Here is an 18,797-nt window from a genome sequence, read left to right as displayed (position 1 = left end):
CATGAACCTTACCTTATGAGCAAACCGGGCTTTTTTTTTAAAAAAAAGGCAACTTTGAAGTTACTTTCTAATTTAAGATTCACAACGTCTTTCTGTAACGTGCAAAATGCACTGAAGACACAACACACTTGGCTGTGCCTCCCTGAGGATGGAGACTTCGGCTAAGGACACCGAAGCAGCATGAGCGTTCATCGGCCCCAGCGTAATTCACAATATTTGCAGCTGTGTACCCCACTCATGGACAGCAGTCCAGAAATCCTCTGTTTGCTATCTCATGAGCCTTACATCTGTAATTGTGGAGAGTGTCTGGCTACCCCAAACAAGGCGATTATGTGGCTGTCATTTCTACTGTCCCATTTAGTCAAACAAATCTCCTACGAACACAGTGTCTCCTCTAAGCTAAACAGTAATGAAAACAACTATGTTTTCTGGTATCTTATTCATAACTCAACACATAAGAAGCTTTCTTTAACCCTTTGTGTGTACCTTCTTTTAATCAAAGGTAAGGGAGAAGGAGATGCCTGTGTCCTTGTTAAGAAAAAGCAGTTGCTGTGAAGGATGTAAGAACTCTCGACGGGCAGCATCAGCCTTAAACAGGAGGCAGGGGATGACTTCCCACCAGAAAACCTTCCCCTGGCAGAGCAGTTCACAAACACTGAATGATCAACAGATATCTAACGGTAGGTTCTGTCCATTCAGCTTCTTTTAAGAGCTCTCTTGGTAAAGGTACTGCAGGATTGCGCCCTCCAGGTTATCTTTGCTTCTGTTTCTGATTCTGTGTGAAAGCCAGGCACACAGAGGATACAGTTTGCAGGGTTTTCAGTCATAGTCACCTCTCTCTTTCATCCCTACAAAGAGTTCCTTACAAAGCATGGCAGGATAGGAAATAAAAAAGTGAACAGTCACAATAAAACTGTCTTGAGTGGCCAGTCCACAACAGGCACTTTCAACCTGACTTTGGTATCCTATGCCTTGCTGTAGCAGCCTGGTGCATCTACAGAACCTCTCTCATATTAACTATGCAAAGTTCAAATGTGTGGGATTTTGAGTACATGAACAATATTAACACAAAATTATAGTTATAAATATATTACATTTAAAATCTGATTATACTTCAGATTTTATTACAATTAAGGAATTTGATTCTGAGAACCACAGCCATACAATAGGCAGACTTTGGAGAATCCTGAGGAAGAGGGGGAGGAAGAATTGTTGGAGTCAGAGGACTCAAGGACATCATAAGAAAACACACAAAATCAATTAACCTGGGCTCATAGGGGTTCACAGAGACTGAGCCATGGAGCCTACATGGGATTGACCTCGTTCTTCTGCACATATTGGTGTAGGAGGTCCTTCTGTTTGTGTGTTGCTTTCATTGGTTGAATAAAGATACTGCCTTGGCCTTTTGATAGGGCAGCCCTCAGATAGGTGGGGAAGGCAGGACAGAATTCTGGAAGGAAGAAAGCAGAGACAGGTAGATGCCATGAATCTCTGGCCCAAGACAGATGTAGGTTAGAATCTTTCCCGGTAAGCCATGACCTCGTAGTGATATACAGATTATTAGAAATGGGTTAAACTAATATGGGAGAGTTAGCCAATAAGAGGCTAGAAATAAAGAGCCAAGCAGTAATTTAATTAATACAATTTTTGTGTGGTTATTTCGGGGGTTAAGCTAGCTGGGTGGCGGGACACAGACTGTTCCTCCTCCTACTACAACATATATTGCAGTTGTATAGCTTGGTCTTCTCGTGGGGCTCCTAAGAGTAGGAGCAGGGGCTGTCTCTGTTACCTGTTTTTGGGACCCTTTCCTCCTACTGGGTTGCCTTTTTCAACTTTAACGGGAGAGGAGATGTCTAGTCTTCCAGCAACTTGATATACCATGGCTGGCTGGAGAGATGCCCATGGGAGAGCTGCCCTTTTCTGAAGAGAAAGGAGGAGGAATGGATATGGGGTGAGAGGAAACGGAGGTTGGGGGGGGGGACTGAGAAGAGAGGAGGGAGGGAAACTATGATTGACCTGGGAAATAATTACCTTATCTATTTATAATAAAAAAAGTAAGTGTGATTCTTTGGGTCTACAAAATGTATCTTTTCTATTTTGTATGCATTTATAAGAGACACTTTTCAGGGAAAATCAAAGAACCAGGCACCCTGGGTAACAAATCCCCTTGAGCACAATGTTTCCACAGCCAGCGGAACTTCTGCAACAATGAGCAAGAGCCCGCTCTGTTTTAAAGCTGATTGTGGGAGACACGGACAGCATGTCTCTCAGTGTTGGAGATGAGGTAGTTCAGGAAGATGCCCCAGTGAATATCTGCATGTTGTTTGTTTCTTTGTTTACATCACTGGGAAGATTTTCAACGAGTAACACAATGCCTGCCTGTTTTCACAAACTTTCTGAGCTATACTAGAGGGTAGATTTTTAAGAAAATAATGATGCTAAATGCTCGCTTAGGTATAATTTTACTCGCACATCACCAAAAAAAGTACTACTTCACACTGTGCGTTTTCACCAGGACCAGTATAAACTAGTTTAGAAGTGATGCTCCTGGATTTCATTTGTTCCTTGAGTCCTGGGATGAGGCTGGTACAGCTCACCGGGTATATCCTAGTTTCACAGAGACAGTATGTAGCTAACCATCCTGGGGACTGCTGTCCTCTGCAGGGCAAAACACCAGTCCCTAGCTTTCAGGAAGGCCAACAGCTGCACACCTGCATCTGAATGAAACCATGCTGGACACTTCTTGCAAAGAGTAGCAACCTGGGGAACCTGTCAGATGATGCAAGCAATACACGTGTCTAGCATATTTCTAAGAAATATAATCTCATTCTGTTTTCATCTCTCTCTGAGACAGTAAGCCAGTCCCATTCGGTACATGAAGTCTTATGCATTACAAACCAAAACCTGGTTATTCTATTTTATTCAATTTTATTACACTTATCTATTTATTTTTGTATCATAATGCGAATAAGTAGGTCAGAGAACAACCTTTGGGAGCCAGTTGTGTCTTTCCATACTGTGGGTCACTGATATTAAACCCAGATCAACAGGCTTGGTGGCAAGTGCCTTCACCCCTGAGCCATTTCTCATGCCTTCTCAAAATCAATAACCCTAACCAGTCATTTCCAACTTGGGAATATCAGAATGAGTCTGTAAATATAATTATTTTCTTATTGTTGCAACAACAACAACAAAACCTTCAAAACCCTGTGACTCAAAACAAAGAGATTTGTTTTTATTCACGTCTCAAGTCAGGAGTCTGAATTAGGTCTCATGAGGTTAAGGGTCTACTGTTGGCCAACCGCTTCCTTCTGCAGGCCATGGTGGGACCACTCCCTGCCTTCCCAGCGTCTCCCCACACCAACATCCCTTGTCATGAGGTCTGCACCATTCAGGTCTTGCTTCCATTGCACCACCTTCTCCCTTTCTGTGGTCCAGTTTCCCTCCTAAGAATTATGGTTATGTGTAGATCCCTTCTAAACTATTCAAGATGATCTATCGCAAGAGACTAAATCATTCAGTCCTCAAAGACCCTCGAATCTCTCCACTTCCCATTCTCGGGTGAATGCAAACTTTCTAGAAGTCATAGGAAACCCTTCTGCGTGAGGGTCTTCCACACTAGGAATCAGCTCAGCACTTTTTAAAGCACACCACAAAGTAAGCACATACATACACACACACACACCTGAAAGGTCCTTCATTAATTACATATTTTCTTTATGTTTGAAAACATACACTCAATCAGGCTCCTCTGAAAAATGTTCTTTATGGCTATTGGGTACTGAGAGACCTTCGTCTACACTTCTAGTTCACCTTTCCTTGTTTCTATATTGGCATACGAAATTCCATATCATATTGTAAGCATGTATGAGTCTCCAGTTCCTAATACAGTGACTGCCACCTTCTACATGATCAAAACATATCTGCCAAAAGGTAAACAAAAGGCTTTGACTGCGCCTTACCCCAGCTTTTGAACCTCCTCTAGAACACACTTGTTACAGTTCACTTCCACCTGGGTGTGACTCCAGTTCACATTCAGGTGCTTCTAAGAACAAAGCGAAAGTGGCTGCGTCCGTCAAACAAACTGCAGAACTAATGAGTGATCGATCGTGCTCCTTTTGAAGCTAGGGACTCTTTGTGAAATCCTATAACAACTAGAGGGACTTCTCAATGCCTTGCATAAACGTAATTCCATCGTTTATTATCTGCAAAGCCTCGGGTCAGAGTGGACCTGCTCTTACCAGCTCGGACCTCCTCCTTAATATCCAAGATTATAGTCTACATTTCAGAAAACGTAACAACTTCCTAAAAAGGGTCATTTCATTTCTTTTTCATGTATCTTTAAGGGAGCAAGCACACACTTTGACACTTTTGCACCCTGTGACCAAGAGTAAATGAAATTATAAATTAATGAAGGGAGTAAATTTGCCACCGTAAAATTTAAATTAAAAATTCAAGGAGCACAAATCACATTAGGGCACCTTTTTTGCTTTTTAATTTGAGACTCAAGAATGCCATCCACCTCCCCCCATAGCCATATCTAAGATAATCAAGATTATACCAGGAATCTGTTTGAGCATAAGCTACTGTGGCAGGACCTTGATGAGATCAGCAGAGACAGGGAGAGTGTCATCTCTGCGGCTGTCCTAGCTAATGCTGTACTTCCTCTGTGGGCCAGCTACCCTGAGATAAAGGATGGGGAGACTACCTCATGGCAGCAGACTGTGGTGCCTCTCATAAGGGATGGAGATGGAAAACAAAGCCAGGCCTGATATCCTGGGAAGCTGAAATCAGATAACAAAGGGGAAGGGGAAGGGAAAGGAAGGGGACAGTCTACTGTGTCATATTAAACACTCCCAGGAGATGGAGATAGCATTGCTTCCATGAGCAACACTCTCAACAAGTAATAGGAACACCCTGAAAGATTTTTCTGGGATAATCTTTTCTCTAAACTCTAGATAAAAGGGGATTAAATGAAATATGCTAATGTATATAAGTTATGCACTATCACGTAGGAGGCTGAATAATACCTCTATAAAGATGTCTGTGACTTAATTTTGGTACTGTGAATAAAGTACTTTACATGGTAAAGGGATTTTGGAGGTGTGATGATTAACAACCCTGAGATGGAAGATGATCCTGTAGTATCCAAATGGGTCCAACTGGGATATATAGGTCTGTAACACTGGCAGCTTTCCCCACTTGGATTCTGTCACAGGGATATGTACAGATGATCAAGGAGATACGACACGGTGGTACTGGCACTGGGGATGGATAAAAGAGGTCACATGGCAAGAAATAAAAGTGGCCTCTTCAAACTGGAAATGACAGACTCTGGCCCTGAGCTTCAGAAAAGTGTGTATCCCATTGCCTCCCCTGGCCCAGGTGAACCCAGTGAAGCCCATGTAGAGGCTGTGATAAAGTAATCATTAGATTAAAATGTGTGGCGCTTTTACAAGTCAAGCAGGTGGTAACTCAGGAGCTCAGCAACAGGGAACCCCACCCCACCACACTTTCTCTCTGGCTTCCTTCAAACAGGAAGACAGCGTAAACCGAAGCTGCTCGTCTGTTTCTAAAGTGTTTGACCGACAGCCTAACTTCTGCACTGGATTTAGTGCTAAAATATGTTCCAGCTGGGAGGTAAAAACAAACAAACCCACCTCATGCCAAGGATCCTTGAAGAAGTACACTCAGGCTCTTTTGAAACAGCTGCCAAAGCACAGCTCTCACGACACCAGCAGAACCCGGCATCCATGTATCCAAACTTTTCTTGAACTTGAGTGAAAATAACTTCCATCCCAACGGTCCCCCAACCTCTCAACATACCGTCCCACAAACCTGAGTTCTGAAGTGCCTCTGATGTGAGTTTTATGCTCGAGAGCGGTATAGGTGTTTTCTAGAATTGACTGTATGTAAAATAATTGAAATTCAAGTTGCTAATTAAAGCTGTACTGCTGCTGGGCCCCATGGCATCTGTCCACATGCCGGGCCTTACTTTGCATCTTACTGCTTTAGAAGACGAACAAGAGCAGAGTTGAAATTTCTTACCACTTTACAGCAAAGGGGCCAAAACCACCACATCAAGGCGATACCCAAGAGCAGCAACAACACCAAAATCACTATGATGGCTGCAATCCCATTAGACTGTGGAAGGAAAAATAAACAAAATAAGAGTAAGTTTAAGGTCAAATACCAGATGCTATTTTTTCTTCTAAGGAAGCACATACTAGGCAGGAAAAAAAAAAATGAGCACAAAAGGCAAACTTATGTTAGATTCCTTTAAGTTTTACTAATTCCTTTTTATTTCACTTAATGTGTACCTGCTATGTTAAGATGGTCAATAATGCAATGTCTTCCAACGTGCTACAGACAGATTAAAATCGGTCTTAAAAGACTGTGAGAACGACAACCTTTGAGGATTAAACTAATGTTGCCTTGGGGACTTTTGTGCTTAGGCAATAATTATGTTGGTCCAAGCTCAATTTTGTCCAGACAGAATTTCCCCAAGCTTTATGACAATACAACAGCAATTGCTTTACATACTTGGAGGGTGAAGAGGAGACAAAACACGGGTCAGTAGGAAAAACACAACGGCTGCTTCTATGTACGCCTAGATGGAAATGGCAGCCTGATGAGTCCTTACTACCTGTGACTTCTAGTCTTGGTTCACATGAGACTCAGGCAAGACCTTCACTGTCTGACTGCAAAGCTCCTCCATCCTTCAGGCAGCTGTTCTGGGCTCTGCCTGCAACCTTCACTGTAATGACTTCTGCTCCATCCAGTAGGAACCCCGCCTAGGATTCCACTGCTACTAAGTGGACTGGATGACAAATTTAGGCAGAATTTCTGTAGATTTTAATTGTAGCCTTTATACAATGGAATTAATTATGAGCTTTGGGAAATTTAATTCTATTTTTCTATCATACTGTACGTCTCCTGGGAAATCAAAGGCCGTTTCCAATCAGCTTACCACTTGACACTGACACTCCTTGCTTAATGTTTACAAACCATGTACCAAGAAAGTGAACTCGAAATCAGTAAGACTCCACATGGCACACATAACAAAAGGAACACAGACACTTTCACTTTTTCAGTGGATTTAGAGGAAACTAGTGCCTCTGCCAAAGCCAACTAGTCTGGATTCCCAGGGAAACTGTTTCAGTTGGTTGTCTTTGCGGGTTTTGTTTGTTTTAAAAGAGAAAGAGCACAGAGAAGAAAAATAAAGATAAAAAAATATTTTATAGAGATTTTAGACCAACATCTAAATACCGTCTTCTTGAAGCTATCAGAAGACAGAGTGTAGATCAGGAAAATATAGGAAGCTCTTCCTCCTTCCTCATAAGCCACAGAAACGAATGATGCTACCGCCACAGGCACAGTTACAATTAAGTACAAAATCAGGCAAACAGGAACAACCAGGAAAAGCATGTCCCAGAAGTATACTGGGAAACTATAGCATACACCCAGAGAAGCAAAAGCCATTGCCGTGTCTTGTTGAGATAATCCCCACTCCCACCTAGGCCCAGCAGCTCACAGAAAGACCCGGTGTGACTGTGCTATTCAGTGTCACAGAGAGCTCTGTGAGCATCTGATCCCCAGTTAGCATTTACACCGTTTCCACAAAAGAGAAAATGCAACTAGAGGCCTGGAATCTGCTAGAACTGACGGGCTAGTTTGCTATTTCTTTGCATGTGCAATGAGCAGAAACTCACAGACCTTTTCCGGGTATTGGAATATTACATAGATGGGCATTTAAAATCCTTCATTTTTTCCCTCAAAATTAACAGCCTCTATCAGTAATAGTGACAAAATTCCACGCAAGAGAAATAGATGGTTAGTGTGATGGTCCTGGCATCATAACTGATCCCAAAGACTGTTCAAAACTTCAAGCTAGAGTACCTATGTTCCGAAGAATGTGAAGTTCACTCTCCTCTGTTTCAGGCAAGCATGATGGAAGCAGGGTCAGAGGAAGTAAGGATTTAAAGCTGCCCGACCTTGCTGTGTTTGTCTGTCTGTCCTCATCATAGACACTGGCTCAGTGCATTGTATAGGATTCCCAGCTTTCCTGTTTCCTTTGTTGTTCTCAGAGCATGGAGCGGTCAGTGAGGAAAAGGAAATCATTTCATTGTTCACATAACTTCCTAGATAGAGTAAGGAGAAGCCAAGAATGGAAACACAGTCCTAGGAACAGACAGCATGGTGCAGACCTAGAAGCCAGATGAGCAAGAGGATGAAGCCAGGTCTAGTCACTCCTAGATCTGAGTCATGATCATAAAACCAAAAGTTTCTCACTTTTACTCAGACATGCTCTCCTTAAGCAGACCTCCAGATGAAAACTCCTCATAGATATTCAACACGAATGCCATTTCTTTTAAATTCAATATATTTGACAGAAATCTAAAAATATTCTTCCATTCATCTAAACTGTTTGTACTTGATGAGCTACCCACTACTGAATACTGGACTATATGGGTGCCAAGGCCACACATGAGCCACGTCCTCGTGTAGCCCATGGGTGACAGAGAGGAAGCTTGAACAGATACTGACAAAGGTAAGGAACGAGGAAGGAAATCTCAAGTCCTTACAGTAGCTCACACAGCTTCAATCATCCGGCACCTCCCACCACTGATTCTTCTGCACCAAGACCCCTATTTTCCCGGCCTGTCTCCACTCTCTTTAGGAACTGTCCCACCTCAGGCTCTGCCCCGTGCTGCCCATCTGCACAGAACTTTCTTATCACACATGGTCTTCAGAAGTCACTCCCTCATCTCCCAGGCTTTGACTCAGATGTCACCTCAGTGAGAATCATCTCGACCTCTATTTAAGGTCTAATATTTCCACTCCCAACTGATGACCGATATTCTTTTTTTTTTTGAACATTTTCTTCTTCAACAACCTCCAGTAACATAACTCTCCTGAGAACTCACCAGGCTGGTCTGAAATGGCCTTACAGACCTCTAAGTGCCAGGTGAGGCATCTGGCCTAAGAGCCCCTACACTGGAGCTAGTTCTTAGCAATAAGACAGAAACAAAGACCTGTCTTCCTGCCTACCAGGAAGAAAGATTTCTTAAGTGGCAGGGAGGGGAAAAGAAGAGGAAGAAGCAGTCCCTCGCCTTGGGGGAAAGGAGAGCTTGAGCAAGCAGGATAGTCAAGATGGGGGAAGGACAGAAAGGGAGAGAAAAAAAAATGCTATCTGATGGATGGAGCCATTATGGGGCTATGAAGAAACCTGGCACTAGAGAAATCCCCAGGAATCTACAAAAAAGACCCCAGCTAAGGCCCTAAGCAGTTGTGGAGAGGGTGCCTGAACTGGCCTTGCCCTGTAGTCAGATTGATGACATCTTAAATGTCATCATAGAACCTTCATCCATGGAAGCAGATGCAGAGATCCACAGTGGAGCACTGGACTGAGCTTGAAAAGTCCAATTGAAGAGAGGGAAGAGAGCTAATACAGGCATGGGGCTCAAGACCATGATAGGGATACCCACTGACACAGCTCACCTGAGGTAATGGGAGCCCACCCACTCTTGCCTGACAGCAGAAGAGCCAGCATGGGACCAAACTAGTCCCTCTGAATGTGGGTGACAGTTGTAAGACTGGGGCAAACTGTGAGGCCACTAAGAGTGGGACCAGGATTTATTCCTACTGCTTGTACTGGCTTTTTGGAGCCCATTCTTTTTTTGATAGATACCTTGCTCAGCCTGGATATACTGGAGGAGGGCTTTGATACTGCCTTAGGGCAATGTGCTAGACTTTGATGACTTCCCAGGGGAAGCCTTGCCCTCTCTGAGGAGTGAAAGGGAGATAGAGGGAGTGGAAGGAGGGGAGAGAGTGGGAACTGGAATTGATATATAAAATGAGAAGAAATGGTTTTATAAAACATTAATTAATTAATTAATTAGAAAAGAAGGGGAAGAAGATGTAGAAAGTGACATTTCAGGGAGCTAAACCCTAAGCAAACTAACTACACAACACAAATATCTGTAACCTCCATCAGCAACATCCCGTGAGACCAGAAAACCAAAAATTACAACATCCGCAAAGCATATTAGTTGCAAAAAAAACCAAAAAACAAAACCCCTATTTACAAAACAGAAAGAAATGTTAACGAAAATTATCCAGAGAGTTCAAAGGGCTGAAAAGCGCATGTGGATGCTTATTTTTCCCTACAACAATGTCATATAGTGAAAAACAGATATTTATGCAGAGGCAGCATTTTGTGTCTCCTGAATTAATAGATAAAACTACATTAAAAACCATGATATGAGACAATATTAAGCTTGCTATTTTGGTCTTTTAGAGAAGAAAAAAAAGAGGGTTTCTTGGTTTTTCTTTATTTGACTGTGTGTGTGTGTGTTCATATAAAATAATAGCCATGTAGGAAACCTATTTTAGAGCATCCTGTTTCCATGTTCAACCGTCTAATATCAAAACTTTCTGTCAATATACAAAATTAACTACAGCAAAAGAAAATCCTGTCTCTAAAGTACTATAAATTAGATGATGCAAATCAGCCTCAACTGGAATACAGTTTCAAAGTCAACTGTTACCAAACCCTCAGAGGCAGATTTCTTCCTTATATCACAAAGCACACACGGCATCTCTGTGGACAAAATGATGGTGTCACCTATTAAGACGCACTAATAATTTCAAAACCTGGTCAGCCACTTAGATACTAAATTCTAATCTTCATAATAAAAAATAATTTCCATATTTAATCTCCTAAAAAGAATGCGTCATTTCTATTCTCTGACCTAATGTTGATCTAAAGTATGGCTTTGAGGGATTTGAGAAATATGGAAATCTAATGTATAGCACCTTAGAAAGCCTTTTAAAAAGATCAAAAAAGAAAAACTTAAATTCTATGCAAATGTGTCCTTGTCGCGTGGTTACTCATGGTTTGTGCTTTCCCTAAACAGTAGAAGAACTCCCTTGGTTATTATCTCGTGGTAAACGTCTTCTAAAGGCAATTAGCTTTGTACTCACACATTCTGTAGCTGTGACTGTTAAGGATCTTGAGATGGCAGACTTCCCATCATTAAAGCTGATGGAAACTTCAAGAGTTCTACAAAAAGAGTGAAGAAACAATCATTAAAAGTCAACTAGGCGATGTTGACTACTTAATCTTTTCCACAGCTCTTTAAAGCAATCAGTACGTTTTCACAGTTTTACAGCTGTGGGTCAGGAAACAAAATGCTAATTGCTTTAGTAAAAAGTACTGAATCTTGGATTCTACCTGATTATGAACCCTTTCCATCACACCACTGAAGTCATGGTGCCTTCCCTCAACATGGTAACTTGGCTCAGATCCACACAGGGCTAGGACCACAGAGAAAGACAATTCTGCTAAAAAGTCAAGCTAAGATCTTATTCAATACTCTTATTAACACTATTCCTTATAACATGCCAACTTCAAGATAAAAAAAAAAACTCTTTAAAAGAAGAAAAAAGTTTAGTTAAAACCAGAAAAGAAGGGAACTTTTGAATTTAACTGAATTTTTGCACTATTTCAAAATAGAATGCCAAATGGCCTAGTTTGTTTTAAGTTAAACCAAATCCCTTATTCTGCAGAACTTGGTGTTTCGTTTTGTCTTCATGACTAAGCATAACAGAATCCAAAACAAGCTTTCCTAATTCCTAGTTCTCGTACATGAATGTGTGCAGTCATATGACAGGGCAGACATAGTTCTATTTGGGGAGAAGATAGTTTTTATTTATACTAATATATTCTTGTCAGGGTAATCTCATCCCTTCCACTTTAAGAAGACAGTAGCAACTGGCTGGAGTTGTTTGTGATTCAGCACTTTAGAGGCCAGCAGAAACATTTACAATTTTAGTTCTTACTGAAGTGAAATAAGAACCACAGCATAAAAATTGAAAATGAACACACCTTCCTGCAGAAGAAACACACGCTGAGAACTTAGTTACACAAAATGACTGTGTATCCACAAGCAACACTCTAGTATAACATGACCAGTGGTGAGTTCAATAGAAGCAAGTCTACACAGATATGAAAACCTACCAGAAGCTTCTTTTCATATATGGTCTTCACAGAAACAATAAAGTGCACATATTGGTAGCAAGGTCCAGACAGTACAGTTGATAACAGCACTAGTAAATTTAGTTCTTCCTATTAGGCCGAAACATTAATTCATCCATTTAATTCTCACAGTAGGCCACTGGCACTATTTCCATTCTGCAAGCCAAGAAACCGAAGTTTCAAAAGGTACCCTCCCCACCAGAAGGTCAGACCAGTCTGACTTTGTGATTCAGGAACCTTCACCTCGCTAGCATACCCTCTTAGTCCTCCACATGCATTTTTGAGACTTATATTTAAATTTATCTCATACACATTAGACAAGAATGACTTTTCCAGATTGTTTGATAGTAATATTTTTGTGGTTAACTACAGCGCATTTTTCTAAAACAAGGTATTTATTCTTGAATATATATTTTTGAATATTTATAGTTTTTAGAAAAGAATTTCAAAAGTGTTGCAAACATGAAAAATACAGTTGCTTATGCTTTTGAATTCCATTGTTCCTTTAGAGAGGTCCTTAAATTCCTGGTATAGTATGGCATTGTGATGAACCCAATGACTGCCCCAAGCACAAAGGTAGCTAAAGGCCACCGTCCATTCTAAAGTCAATACTTGGAGCTTTGTTTGTCCCAAGACTGCAGTGTATATAGTAAATGCTTTCAGTCATATTTTATGTTCTTTCTCTTAATTCCAATGCATTGCTTACTCCTATCCCTATGTAACTCCTACTTCTGGTTAGACTGATTCTAATAATGGAGTACAGATTCTCAGTTATGAGATCTAATGATGGGCTGAAGCATATTAAATAAATACTGTGTTTGCTTAATTACAGACAGAAATAGAAGGCAATGGGACAGTTCATCTTTATTTGCTGAAATGTGAACACAACTCTCAAAAGCACTCATATTTATGACATGTGTTGCGCAATCTAAAGTCAATCTTGGACATATGTCAATCTCGTACTAATATTCCATTCCCAGCCTGCAAAACTGTGGAAGTTATACCTAGGCCAGAGTTGTTCCAGGGAGCGAACTTCGGAAACACATAAATGTTCCTCTTAACGTATGAGTCTCAGGAATTTATTAAAGGACTTTCAGAATATCATGGTTTTTACAATCTTATAACAACCATTCCCAAAAAAATACTAGTATAGACAATAAAGAATATATAGCCAGAATTAGGCATGCATGCAAGATATTTGCCTAAAGAATTATTATTCTACTGACACAAAAATATAGGCAGATAAACTGTTTAAAATTTCCTACTTCATGTAGATTTGTGTAAAGAAAGTTTTCAGTCCTATTTCCTGTTATAATACATCTTATCAAGCCCAACATTTTGCTATGCTGAGCTGTATTTGTATATCCACACACATACATGGTTATATTAAAATCATACTTTAAATTGTTTGATGCATGTTTGCTAATATCAATCACTCATTCTTTTACTAGTTAAAACAACCAAAACCTTTAAATTGACTAAGATATCACTAATAATTGCTATAGAAGAAGCACAGCCAAACTAGGACTTGTTTAATATGACTGTAATAACAAAACCAGTCCCAGTGTCACCAAATGGAAGATACACAAGAATTCACAATGGAGTGTGACTGGTATTATATGAAATAGTTATGAGCACAGATGTTCCAAAGGACCATGGAGAAGAACAGATAATTCATTCTTGGAGAGAACAAAATGACAAAGGTTTCCTAAAGGGAGTCACATATAAGACACATCCTGAAGAATGATCAGGAGTTTGAAAGTGAGATAAAAAAAATTGAATCTTTGTAGATGAAGAACCTGACAGGCTGAAAGACGAGAGAGGCAGCGGACCATCCAGAAAACAACTGTATTTGCCAGAAAGACAGTACTAGAGAGCGGGCAGGCAGCTGTGGAATGAAAATGATAGTACCAGGGATGGCTGCGAGGTTTCCAGAATTCTAGCTCCAGGAATCTGGAAATAGTCTGAAAAGGTAATGGTGATGTTCTTAAAAACATGGTGATAATTGTGTTTTACAAATGCCATTCTTGTTGATATTACTAAGAATAGGGCATGCATCTGAAGAATGTATTTCTAGAGTACAAAGACCAATTACAACAGTCCGAATCTGTTTCAGATGAAATCCAAAGGGAAACAGAACTAAAATGGTAGCAAGATGGACTTAAAAAAATGAGAAGATGAGAGCTCTTAAACCATAGTTAAAAGGTCATAGATATTCACAGGATGTAGGAAGCAAGGAAGAAAGAAGGTGATTTTGATGTTCCTCTGTTATAAGTTGGCTGCAAAGTCTTGTTGTAGGGAACACAGGAAAAGGACCAAACTTGAGCTCTTTGTAGCTTCCAAGTTTAACGTACCTATAGGAAAGTCAGGTGGACATTGTAAGTGGATTATGGGAATTAGAACTACAGGGGAAGGTGGGATCTTGCCTGGAGATTTGGAGCTGGTCTGGTTGGAGAGAAAGGAAGCCTTTGAGAAAATGATTTTATAGGTCAGAAATACAGCCCTGATAAGAAAAGACAGCTAAGAACCTCAAGGAACAGAAGGACCCTGGGGTAACATCTGAAGAGAGCTGCAAAACATGAAGTCCAGAGAATGTGGAGACAGTCTAGGGGTACACGTAATGCAGGCGATGCAGGAACACAAGGCTGTAAACACGATGTACCCGACTCTTGGCCATAAAGGAACTAGAGCTTAGTACTTCTTCTAGACTTCCTAAAGAGCTGTTGGCACCACCCTTGAAACAGTTTTTCAAATGTAAAAAGACAAAAGTAACTTTTACAATGTATCACAAGACAACGATTTTTTTAAAGCATATTTTCATGACCCCTAGCACTCAATTAATGGCTGATAAAGCTAAATTCAAGCACATTAAATTCTTCTGCAAGAGAAATTACTAAATCGTCTTCTGGCATACTATGGACTAAATAAAATCAATTTGTCCTCATAGTCACAGTGCCTTAACACACCTGCAGATACATGAGTGTTCCAAAACAGGAGGAGAAGGGGACTCAGCGCTACACGTGAAAGCCACTCTGATCTGAGAAGTGCCTCACTTCATGTCAATCCACAGAAACCTACTTGAAATGTGTGGACTTGCTGACAACGTTATATATAAATATATATTCTGTAAAAGATTTCTATGATCCACTAAAGAGAATTTTTAAAACATAAATGAAACTGTTAAAGGCAATTGCTAGAAGCACTAAATAATTTATTTCCAATTTGCACACACTGAAAAATAAACTGGCAACCACTTAAAAAGTTATTAGAATGGTGTTAACTTCGGATATCTGAAAGCAAGCACTACTATCTAATGCTCTGCAGAGTGTTTCTTGAGGTTAAGCTTTATGAATGATAAAGGTTTTAATTTGAAAGAGAGGTTTCAGATCTGTGAGTAGATCAAAGAAGCCACTTTTATTTGTGGGTACAGAGGTGAATGACTGTTCTATCTAAATGTGTTATTTAAAGATATTAAAGGAATTTTTAGTTAAAGAATTTCTTTCTATGATATCATGACATGTGTATATCACCAAAACAAACACTACAACCAGCAAGATTGACAGCTTCCAGGAGAAGTCAGGGCATAGTCAGAGCTCTATAGAAATCCTATCGAACGGCTCTGTCAATGCCTCCAGTATTGCACTAGCAACAACTCCCTCTTAATAAGTTGGTGAATTTTGGTAAAATACAAAAAAAATGGAAATAATAACCCCCTTTAAGTCTTTTCATAGAAGCTACACGTGCAGACTTCAGAGATATCACGTTCACCATCTTCCAGCTGTGAGCACATTCGCTTAGTCATTCTAGATTGTGCAAAGATCTGCCTTACAACATACTAAAACGTGGTTCTCTTTGGATGCTGTTCTTTCTTTCTTCTTAGTTTGAAACAAGAAAGAGTGAGTCAGATCCTTCCTGCGACAGCTCTTCTGATGCTTGGTGAAGCCACATGTTCATCACATAGGATGAAGCCACATGTCTATCTTACAGGAGTCACGCCTCTTCCCAGTCTTGGAAGCATTTGATTTAACAGTCCCACATTGTTGGCCAGCCATACACATGTTCAAAATAAACATTGTTCCTCTTAAATGACAGTGTCTATAACTGTTTCAGATGCTTGGGAAAGAGACGCAGTGCTGATTAAGAGACTATGACATGCTGCTTGGTATAATCAGAAAAAACAGTATTTAAAAAAAAGCTGCATGTTTTATACTGGGAGAGGGTTAGAGTAACAAAGCAGGTCCTCAACTTTCACTGATTTCATTAAGATCCTTGTGGTTATAATCCAAATAAAGGCATAACTGATGGCCTGGTATCCAGGATTGCAAATTAAATTATCAAGTCTCATTCCTTACAAGAAAGAACAGATTGAATCAATAATGTTTGTATCACCTGCTGCCAACACAAAGGATCTAGGGACTGCACAGATATGGATATACACACACATATGTGGGTATGTTTCTGCAAAAGAAAGAAAAGCTTGGCAAAAAGCAAAATTCAGAGCCAATGAAGAAAAAAGTAAATGGAATTAGTCAATTGGATGCCAAAGTAAATTAGACTCACTATTGAAAAATAACAATGTTCAGAAAAAATATTTTTAATCAGTTACCAAGTCTAGCCCTTATTCCAAGTCACCCTCACCGAACATTCCAGATTTCTCATAGCAGGTTCTTGAAAAGACCCATATCCACTACCTCTAATTCCACCTACTCTCTTGGTGGTTTCCCACACTGCCTTTAAAAGAACTAATGCTATCACTTTCATCTGGTTTAGATATTTATCTCCTATTTGCCAGAAGATTCTGGCCGATGTTTCTGAAAGCACATTTAATTATACCATATGCCTCCTTACGTCGTCCCTATCGAGCAAGCTGGAGATTGAGGCTCTGCTCTGCTCCGTTCTGTTTTTCTTTCTTCACAATGTGTTTATGTATGTTTACCCGAGGTGTCTCTGCTCTTTTCGTCAAATTACAGGTTTGAGATCTCAAACACTCGTGATCAGCTGTGCTATTGTCATTGTCTCACAGAGCAAGGGTCAGAGAACCAGCTCTGTATTGCAAATGTGTGTCAGGACTCCCTGGCATACCTAGAGACTGCTACCCTGGAAGGGAGAGCAATGAAAGAACTCGCAGGAGGCCAGTCTAAACTCAAAGGAGGCAGCCTGCCGCAAATGAGCAACTGATACACAAAAACTAAATAATCTACCAAAATTTTTGCTAAGACGATTTTCATAAGTAGACAAAGTTGTGAAAGGAAACGGTGTCCAATGAGAAGAGTAGGAAAAGCCCAGTTACTTCCACTCTTACTTTCTTTCTCATAGCCTACGAATTTGTTCATCTTAACCAAAAATCTGTATCAAGTAAATTTAGTAGACTTTGATCTCTTTCAAAGCAAGCTGTTCAAAGCTCCACTCTAGGCCTGCTTAGTTCCTCCTAGACAGGACCTGCACAGATAGTTTTTTAATGTCTTTGTTTTGAAACTTGTTTATTAATTAAGTTTGCTAGTTTACAGCTTCATCCTTACATATAATCCATCCTGATGGTGCCCATCTCAACTCCCCCACACACCTCAGCCCTACAAATCCCTTTGCCACATTCAAGTCTTTGTAACATTTGTTACTTCAAAACATCAGTACTTGAATATAAGACCTCTCAGCTATTCTAATGCAAGTGCTTAGTCCCGCCTCCCAGTAAACATCCACCTTAGCCCTCATTTAAATCAAAATCCACAACCACCTTCAAAAATTACAACAGGAAGACAAGAGAAGAACTAATGGGGCCGACTAATGAGCGGAGGCATGTGTCTCTGGGCCAGCTCTGAGACCGTGCATCTGTCTGTCTAGGGCTCCTTCTCCAGAGCATTGTTAATTATTTAAGTGAGAGAACAGGGGGACCCATGGCCACATCTGCCACCTTCACAGTGAAGCCTTCCTTCACTCACAGGCCAGATGTGTTTATCTGAAACACAGACTAACTAGCTGTTTAATGGGGTTGAATCCTTAGCCAAGAGGCAATTAGGCAAACGTATTAAATATCAGTCTCCTTACAAGGCTACACTGTTTCAGTTTTGCTGGTTTTGATTCAATCTCAGAAGAATTAGTCACCTACAGAGAGTATCTGAAGAGAAGTCAAGGCAAAGGAAACAGTTTAAATTATGTGAAGCTTACTAAGCAGAGCAAATGGTGATGCCTCCCAGAACAGGAAATAATCACAATGTTCCCGAAAAGTGCCTCCACGATTAACTAGAATCTGATGCCAAAGTAAAATAAAATGGTTCAAAAGCAATTCTTTCAGATGGATCTCCATCCCCGAACATTCTGTACCTATGAGTAAAATACTAATAGCAAAAACTAAATAAATGATGGCTTTTCACAACCAATATTTATCATTATGTATGTAATTTTTAAAATCGTGCATCTGAAGTATTTATCCTATCTGCAAAGCATGAAAGGATGTCAGTAGTGGCTACAGTACACTATTCAAGGAGAGAGGAAAAAAAAACTTAGGCCTAGGAGCCTGCTGCAAGTTTGATCCCTGAGAGCCACATGAGGGAAGGAAAGCTAAAAGCTGTTCTGTGACTTCCCCGTATACCATGGCAGGTGCACAGGACTGGCCTGCACGGCACACCCACACATACAGTGATAAGCAAAAGTCAAAGTATCTTTTTAAAGTTTAACAAATGCCTGGCATATTTTAAATGTAACTATAAATATAAATTGCATGCCATTTCATTTTATAATTATTTGAGAGAATAATTGAAGT

General features: G+C 40.3%; 1 protein-coding gene across 1 annotated transcript in view; it reads right to left on the bottom strand.

Annotated features, from left to right (window-relative positions):
* Antxr2 (ANTXR cell adhesion molecule 2) overlaps positions 1-18,797 on the bottom strand; it is a 122,911-nt gene that overhangs the window by 59,166 nt on the left and 44,948 nt on the right. Inside the window, exons 11-12 of the mRNA XM_041671572.1 lie at positions 10,987-11,065; positions 6,049-6,144 (exon numbers count right to left, since the gene is read on the bottom strand). Of these exons, the coding sequence (XP_041527506.1) occupies positions 6,049-6,144; positions 10,987-11,065 (175 nt within the window). The remainder of the gene's footprint in view (positions 1-6,048; positions 6,145-10,986; positions 11,066-18,797) is intronic.

Source organism: Microtus oregoni, unplaced genomic scaffold (assembly GCF_018167655.1).
Source record: "Microtus oregoni isolate MIOR12 unplaced genomic scaffold, Mior012 000021F_ref0000039, whole genome shotgun sequence".
Classification (NCBI taxonomy): Eukaryota; Metazoa; Chordata; class Mammalia; order Rodentia; family Cricetidae; genus Microtus; species Microtus oregoni.
The sequence above is the reverse complement of the archived record's forward strand: the minus strand, read 5'-3'. Positions and strand labels throughout refer to the sequence as shown.